Source organism: Gobio gobio (assembly GCF_949357685.1).
Source record: "Gobio gobio genome assembly, chromosome: 1".
NCBI classification, from domain to species: Eukaryota; Metazoa; Chordata; class Actinopteri; order Cypriniformes; family Gobionidae; genus Gobio; species Gobio gobio.
The window spans coordinates 85,606,153-85,615,324 of NC_137097.1; the positions used below are offsets into that span (position 1 = coordinate 85,606,153).

A 9,172-nucleotide genomic window follows, 5' to 3' on the forward strand; every position below is an offset into this window, starting at 1 on the left:
TGCTGGTGTAGAACCGTGTGAGGATGTGGCGGTTCATTCCAAACCTCCTCAGCCGTCGCAGGAAGAAAAGGCGCTGATGAGCCTTCTTCACAACGGCCTCGGTGTGGACGGACCATGACAGTTCCTCTGTGATGTGGACACCGAGGAACTGGAAGCTGCTGACTCTCTCCACCAGAGCTCCATTGATGGTGATGGGGCGGTGTTCTCTCTCATTCCTCCTGAAGTCGACCACCAGCTCCTTGGTCTTGCTGACGTTGAGGGAGAGGTTGTGTTCCTGACACCACCGTGTCAGAGTGTGCACCTCCTCTCTGTAGGCCGTTTCATCATTGTCAGTGATGAGACCTACCACCGTCGTATCGTCAGCAAACTTGATGATGGTGTTGGAGCTGTGGGTTGCCACACAGTCATGTGTGTACAAGGAGTACAGGAGTGGGCTGAGAACACAGCCCTGAGGGGCTCCAGTGTTGAGAGTCAGTGATGAGGAGATGTTACTGCCCATTCTGACCACCTGGCGTCTGTTTGACAGGAAGTCCAGGATCCAGCTGCATAACAAGCTGTTTAAGCTGAGAGCCCGGAGTTTCACGTCAAGTATGGAGGGCACAATGGTGTTGAATGCTGAGCTGTAGTCTACAAACAGCATTCTCACATACGAGTTCCTCTTATGCGGGTGGGAGAGAGCAGTGTGAATTGTGGATGAAATGGCATCATCAGTGGAGCGGTTTATGCGGTATGCAAACTGCAGTGGGTCCAGTGAGGGGGGGAAAACAGAGCAGATGTGGTCTCTGACTAGTCTCTCAAAGCATTTACTGATGATGGGGGTCAGAGCAACAGGACGCCAGTCGTTTAAGCAGAGTGTTTTTGACTGCTTAGGTACAGGCACAATGGTGGACGTTTTGAAGCATGTGGGGACCACAGACAGGGAGAGGGACAGGTTAAAAATGTCCGTGAAAACTCCAGCCAGTTGGTGCGCGCACGCTCTGATGACGCGGCCCGGAATGCAGTCTGGACCCGCGGCTTTACGGATGTTCACCCGCCGGAAGGATCGGGTTACATCCGCTAAAGATACGGAGAGTGAACTAACCTCAGTATCTTCAGCCGCGAACTCTCTCTCCGCGAGGGCGGTGTTAGTTCCCTCGAAGCGAGCATAGAAGGTGTTCAGCTCGTCCAGGAGAGAGGCAGCGGTGTTCACGGTGGAGTTTGAGTTCCCTTTATAGGCCGTGATGGTGTTAATTCCCCTCCACATGCTTCTGGAGTCGGTGGTGTTGAACTGTCCTTCAATCTTGTCCCTGTACTGGCGTTTTGCTGCTCTGATGGTTTTCCGGAAGGCATAACTTGCTTGTTTATGCTCCTCCGCATTACCGGAGTTAAAAGTGAAGGCCCGAACATCCCCATTTAGCCACGGTTTCTGGTTTGGGTACAGCCGAATTGTTTTGGTCGGAACAACGTCTTCTACGCACTTCCTGATGAAACACGTTACGCTATCAGCGTAGACCTCGATATCGTCATCAGAGGCCGACCGGAACATCTCCCAGTCCGCGTGATCAAAACAGTCCTGTAGCATAGAGTCTGATTGGTCCGACCAGCACTGGATGGTTCTGAGGGCGGGTGCTTCCTGTTTCAGCCTCTGCCTGTATGCGGGCAAAAGGAGAACGGAAGCATGATCCGATTTGCCGAATGGTGGGTGAGGGAGGGACTTGTAACCGTCCCGGAAGGGAGAGTAACAGTGATCCAGAATACGGTTCCCTCGCGTGTTGAAGCTAACATGTTGGTGGTATTTAGGTGCAATGCGCTTGAAGTTGGCTTTGTTAAAGTCCCCGGTCACAATAAACGCAGCCTCAGGATGCGCGGTTTCCTGCTCACTCACTGTCCTATACAGCTCCTTTAGTGCCCGGTCTGTGTCGGCTTGTGGGGGAATATACACAGCTGTGATGATGACCGCTGTGAATTCCCTCGGTAGCCAGAATGGTCGGCACAGAACCATGAGAAATTCCAGATCAGGAGAACAGAAAGACTTGATAGAATGTACGTTCCTCTGATCACACCAGGATCGGTTGATCATAAAACATACACCCCCGCCTTTGCTTTTCCCGGAGAGATCTTTTTCTCTGTCCATCCGATGCACGGAGAACCCCGTGGTTTCGATGGCCGAGTCTGGAATCTCAGCAGACATCCAAGTTTCTGTAAGGCAGATAATGCAGCAGTCCCTCGTGTCTCGTTGGAAAGAGATCCGTGCTCTCAGCTCGCAGAGTTTATTGTCCAGAGACTGAACATTAGCCAGTAAAATACTGGGGAGCGGGGGTCGGTTTGCACGGCGTCTTACTCTGATGAGCACGCCGGCTCTGCTTACTCTTCTCCGGCGGCGTTTGCGCGGTCGGGCCGACCATACAAAGGGTTCTGCTGCCGTGTTTGTAAACAGCGCGTCGTCGTTGAGGAATTTAAAGTCCGGTTTTCGGTGTGCGATTGCCGAACCAATGTCCAAAAGTGTCTGTTTGTCGTATGTAGTAAGGCAGACAACATCCAAGACAAAAAACACAAAAACTATAAACAGAACAAACAAGAAACTACAATGTTTCAGCGGAGCTCGCAACGAAGCAGCCATCCTCGGCGCCATCTCGAAGTATATCCTATATCCTATAATACTATGTACTGTCATCGTGGCAAAGACAAAACAAATTAGCTTAGACTTCAAAAAAATATTTTTTAATGCTCACAAAGTAGGAGAAGGATGTACATGTTTATCAAAGTCAAGTCAACTTTATTTATAAAGCCCTTTTTACAATGCAGATTGTTTCAAAGCAGCTTCACAGTGTTAAACAGGAAAATGCAACAGAATTTGATTCGGCCGTACAGCCGCTCCGGAGAAAATGGTGATGTCATCAGCTCATTCCAATTATCATACAGTGACAATGTGGCAGATCAGTAATTTAGTTTATATAATTATTTTAGTTTACTAATTAGATTAATTTGGATATTTAGTTGAAAATTTAGATTGAAAATGTAGTGTCCCCAACTGAGCAAGCCAAGCCAGAGGCGACAGTGGCAAGGAAACCAAAACCCCATCAGAGGCATAATGGAGAAAAATAAACCTTGGGAGAAACCAGGCTCAGTCGGGGTGCCAGTTCAACTCTGGCCAAAGCATGGCAAAGGCAGGAAGATTTCAAAAACTTTGGAAAGAAAACTAATGGGAGAGATTTCTAAAGACTTAAGAACAAATGCCAAGAGACTAGTGAACGATTTAGCCAAGTTTGGGATTGATGTCTCAAGAAGACGGTCATTAGAGCTCTGCACAGGGATGGACAGCAAGGTTGCTGACCAAGAAAAACTCCACATCTGAAGAAACTGGAGAAAAATGATGCATACAGGAAACCTGTCCTTTGGTCAGATGAGACAAAACTAGAGCTCTTTGGCCATAGAGATGTTGCCTATGTTTAGAGAAAGAAGGGATTCATAGAAGCAGGAAGCAAACGAGCCATTCAAAGGACAGTGGAGACAGCGGTGTGGAATAAAGGTAAAATATAAGAAAAATATGGCGTTTAAAAAAAAAGAAGCATTAAGACATGTTATACTGCGCCCCATTAACACAACCAAGCCTAGAAAAAAAAACACGGAACCAACCCTTTAAACAAACAATATAATCCTTATTCTCTGTGAATAAATATGACTTATTAAACGAAGATATTGAAAAAAATTATTGCACAACCACCAAACAGGTAGCAATGTGCACTAAGTAGGTTATGTAAATCGCCATTAAACAAAAGTAGAAGAGGAAGAGGAAGTAGATTGGCATACTTTTTCTTAGCGTCTGTTTCCATGGTGAATCACCGATTCGTTGCTCTGTTGAGGATGTCTTGTCTGTTCGTGGTTAACATACTCTGAGTTGGCTGAACTTACTCTTGGACGCATTTTTGAAACCAGCATACCTCGAGTAAGCAAGGTTTGGGTTAATCAACCGAGAGTTTAAGGTATATATGTTGATATGTTAACCATGCTTTCTGGAATTAAATTAATTATTTCTCTCATTTCAGATGTGATGGAAGAGAGTGAGGAGAGTGAAGAACTGAGTGAAGTGGAGGAGGAACATCATGTCAAACCTGGAGAAAAACCTTTGAGTCGCTCAAAGACTAAAGAGACATTTATTAAGAAAACAAGAGCCAAGAAATCTACAACCTGCACTCGGTGTGGAAAGAGTTTCTCAATCAAACAACGTCTTGATGTCCATATGAGAGTTCACACTGGAGAGAAGCCATTTGAATGTGATCAGTGTGGAAAGAGTTTCTCAAGGAAAGGCCATCTAGAGCAGCACATTAGGATTCACACGGGAGAGAAGCCGTACTCATGTGATCAGTGCGGGAAGAGTTTCACTGTTTCATCAAACCTTAAAGAACACATGAAGATCCACACCGGAGAGAAGCCGTTCTCATGTGATCAGTGTGGGAAGAGATTCACTGTTTCATCAAACCTTAAAGTACACATGAGGATCCACACTGGAGAGAAGCCGCTCACATGTGATCAGTGTGGGAAGAGATTTACAAAATCAGACCACCTTAATATTCACATGAGGATCCACACTGGAGAGAAGCCGCTCACATGTGATCAGTGTGGGAAGAGATTTACAAAATCAGAGCACCTTAATATTCACATGAGGATCCACACCGGAGAAAAACCTTTCAAGTGTGATCAGTGTGGAAAAACGTTTCATTGTCTATCAAACCTGAAGACACACCTGACCCTTCATACGAAGGAGAAGCCACATTCATGTTCTGTGTGTGGAAAGAGTTTCTCACTGATGGAATATTTACATAAACATGAGAAAAGACACACTGGTGTTAGAGAGTACATGTGCTTTGAGTGTGAGAAGACTTTTACTACAGCAGGCAGTTTAAAACTACACCAGAGAATCCACACTGGAGAAAAACCTTACACGTGTTCACAATGTGACAAGAGATTCAGTCAGTCAGGAAGTCTGAAAACACATGAGAGGATCCACACTGGAGAAAAACCTTACAAGTGTTCACACTGTGACAAGAGATTCAGTCAGTCAGGACACATGAAAACACACGAGAGGAACCACAGCAGAGAGAAGCCGCACAAGTGATCTGGGGAGTTTCCTCTGTGGAGGCAAGGGAGGCAGTGCCTCCTCAAAACAAAAAACTGGATGACAAAATAATCAATATTACAGTAATAAAACAAAGCAAATATTCATGAATTTGATGATTAAAAGAGTAAAAGTCAGTTTTTTATAAAGTAATACTGTCCAACAGCGACACCCGCAGGTGAAGTTACAGAAGGAGATGCGCCTCCTCTCTCACCATTGACATAAAGCAGATTCCCTAATGCGTGAAGTCCTGTGATTTGTTGATATGATTCGATATGATCGTTATAATTGAATATGAAGTTTCGTCGAATTAATCCCGCTTCTTGTTTTCGTGTGCGTTCACAGATTGGCCTGAAGATAATGATGGCGATAATGGGAAGACTAATTAAAGTAAACAACTCTGACACTTATAGACCGCTTTGTCACGTCAAAATCAAACTTGAAATGACCTGAAAGCCACTCGTGGGGTTTTTAGTGAGCACACAGCTTGGGGAAATGAAAGGTACATCGTCCTGTCTGTGAACAGAGTAGCCTACATGTACAAGATTGACGATGACTGCTGAAAATAGATTAACTATTAAAAAAGAAATTAGTTCACAAATAATATAGTGAAGGGTTGGGTTAGAAACCCTTGTCTCTTCAACATATCTTCAGTGATAATCGTTTTAATATCATAATAATTTCTATATTCAATAAGTGACTCAAATATACTTTTAGTCATATGTTTTCTGTGAAGTGTTTAATCAACTTTTTCAGGCACATTCTGGTGTTGGTATTTGGGTATTTTGAGTCCCTCAACATGTCACCCATAGATCTGTTCCTAGTTGACCTTAAGGTTACAGGGGTCAACCCGTCCGTGACTTCACCTGGTTTACAGAATTGCACTTCTTTCATGTGTATTCCTCTAGAGCAGGGGTCTCCAATCTCGGTCCTGGAGGGCCATTGTCCTGCAGAGTTTAGCTCCAACCAGTGGCATAGTGTCTGGGCATGCAGGGTGTAAATGGGCCCGGGCCAATAGGGGGCCCACCTATGGGGAACTTTTAATTAAAACGAGGGAATTCATTTTTAATTTGTGGCCACAATAAACATATGTGTCATGTCATGTGTAGTAATTTCTTGTTTCTCCATGTCTAATTTCTATGTCATTTCTTGTTTGCGTTTATTATTTTTTGCATCCTGCGACTGCAGTAGAACTACTCTGTAATTTTTATATATGAAGCTGCATCGCTGCGACAAATAAAAAAGAAAAGAAAACGAGGTGTGATTTTCATTTTTTCAATCAGTTGCCGATTTGTTCAGAGTGGTGCAGCCACACATGCAACTGAGGAGAAGAAAGCGATATATGAAAGGGAACAGAGATTAGTGGAGAGATATAACAAAGACTTGTCTCCAGCCCTTCCACAACAATTGATTGCATTCCATGCAGCCTTTCAAAGACACATCTCTGGGATGAAAACAGTTCAAGATCTGGTCAGTTTTTTATTGTTGAGAACAACTCTATCACATGATCTATTCAGTGACATGCACCGTTTTTATTCTGTCTTACCATGCCTGTTACTGTTGCTTCAGCAGAGTTTTAAAGGTCCCATGGCATGAAATTTTCATTTTATGAGGTTTTTCAACATTAATATGAGTTCCCCGAGCCTGAATATTGTCCCCAAGTGGCTAGAAATTTCGATCGGTGTAAACTGAGTTCTGACTATTTTTCTCTGCCTTTGAGAAAATGACAGCTCAGACGAGCCGATCTGAAATCTCTCCATGTTATGACGTCATTACCATGAACGGTACCTCCCTTTCCTATGCTTTGCCCGTCCAGAGAATTTGGCACGCCCATGTGAGTATGCCCTCGAGAGATCATGGCAGCCCAGTGTTGATGTAAATGAAAACAGAAGTCTTTTTCCAGTTCCTTCTGATCTGTGATCAGTGATGTTAAGGTTTGTTTTCACTGAAACATGCTGCTGCTCGTTTGTAATTTCCGTCTATACAAATTACGGCGAGCTGCACAAATGCGTTGGATTCGCTGTGTTTTGATGCCGATGTAGGATCCACGCGGATCAATAATAACGCACTGTTTGCTATTGTTGATGGAAGGCTTGTTCGAGATGCAGCGGTGCTGTGCAGACCGATCACTGTATGACAACGAGTCCGGCGAGAGCATATGACTCCTTGGGTCCGTTCTTCGTACCTCGCTTAATACATCTGAGATGATTTGACAGATCTCAGATCTTTTAATCCTGATAACTGATGTCTGGCTAGTTTGGTTCTTCAAACGAATTTGCGGATTGGATTTAAATATCTGGATTAAATGATCTAAGATCACTGCACGTTCTTGTTTTCCCTGAAGAGGGCAGATGCATCGATACTCGAAACCATGATCAGCAATGCAGCGATTGGCTGGCGTCAAGACAGCAACGCAATGACATCATATAATTAAAAAAGCCACCTGGCAAAAAACTCGACAAATTACACAAAAAAACCCCACGAATATCTGGACCTTTATAAGGAAACAGCTAAACGACCAAACCAACATAAAAGTTATAATAGATCAATGACAAATGTTTTTTTTTTTTTTACATGATTACCAATTATTTATATTCACAATTTTATACAGTATTTGTACACCCTTTACATTTTTATCTCAATGTTGTAATTCAATTTTTAATTCAATTTGAAGCAGATTTGTAACGTGACAGTATTAAAGTTTCTTAAGGGTCAAGATCAAATTCTCTGCATCTCCTGCGCTGCATCAAGCCATCCCATAATATCCGTCATCACTTAAATTAATGCACGGCTCAGATTAACTGTAGAACATGTGTGCAAACCTCAGATAAAATTATAAAGTAATTATTCCATCACAAATAAATCGCTCAATCAAGCGGCTGTGTCTATAGTATTATACACAACATTATAATATTATATACATTCTCATATACATATACAATTTGAAATGTGTATATTATTATTATTTAAAATGATTATTATTGCCCCTGGTTCAGGAATGAACTCTTGTAATAAAGTAGCAGTGGCTGGGACAGATTTTAAGTATCACCTCAAGATGCAATCTAATCCTGTTTACATGAAATAAGCCTGCTCCCAAGCAGGTTTAAGCTCAAGGACCTGTTGCTATGACAGCAAGTCCAGGATGAGCGTCGAAGAACCAAACAATCCAAGATCATGCCAAATCGTCAACAATCAAATCCAGCTAACTGAGTTAGCGAGGTACGAAGAACGGGCCCCTCATGCTTTTGATTCTCTCATGCGGTGTTTTGATGTGTGTGTTTCCCGCTCCCTCGCTAGCGTTGGCGTTGCTGAGAGATGAGACCTATACAGTGACACATGGCTCTGTGGCGGCTCGTTAGCCCATGGAAAAGCAAACCGGTTCTTATAAGGCTTGTCAGTTGAACCAACTAAGAACTAGAACCCGGTTCATTCTGGTGGAAAAGGGTATCAGTCCGTCTCTCTGGCAGACTCGTAGACCTTGCTAAACCACGCCCCCTCCGCCACAAGATCTAATTTCAAATGCAGAGATGTCAGCCAATCACAACAGTGGGCGTTTTACTGAAGTCTCACAGCAGACACGCCCCTTGAAACGGAGCATTCAGCTAGAGGGCAAACATCAGTATAGAAAAAATGCCTTTTATTTCTAAATTATGACATTTTATGATGTAAAAATCATACTTACAATATAAGTACACCTCAAGATGCATTATAAAATAAAATAAAAATCAATTCCATGGGTAATAACGAGATGTTATTGATGATATTTTCTAATGGACGTGTCATAGTGATACAAAATATGCCTTTATGTGCATATTTATTTAGAACGTTTAGTTAATTACCGTTCTCCTGGGGGGTTGTAGTCACTGCATAGGTATAGGGAGAGAAGTGACACATGACATTTTTTTTAAATTAAAAACTAACTTTTGCGTTTAACAGAATATATATATATATATATATATATATATATATATATATATATATATATATATATATATATATATATATATATATATAATTTTCTTTTTTCTTTTTTTTTAATGAAGACAACGTTTTGAGTGGAGTGCATGCAAATAAATC

General features: G+C 42.6%; 1 protein-coding gene across 1 annotated transcript in view; it reads left to right on the plus strand.

Annotated features, from left to right (window-relative positions):
* Positions 1 to 6,329, plus strand: part of LOC307132272 (uncharacterized protein) — a 40,164-nt gene extending 33,835 nt beyond the window's left edge. Inside the window, exon 2 of the mRNA XM_079826471.1 lies at positions 4,026 to 6,329. Coding sequence (XP_079682597.1) covers positions 4,031 to 5,095 — 1,065 coding nt within the window. The 5' untranslated portion in view covers positions 4,026 to 4,030 and the 3' untranslated portion in view covers positions 5,096 to 6,329. The remainder of the gene's footprint in view (positions 1 to 4,025) is intronic.
* The last annotated feature ends 2,843 nt before the right edge of the window (positions 6,330 to 9,172 follow it).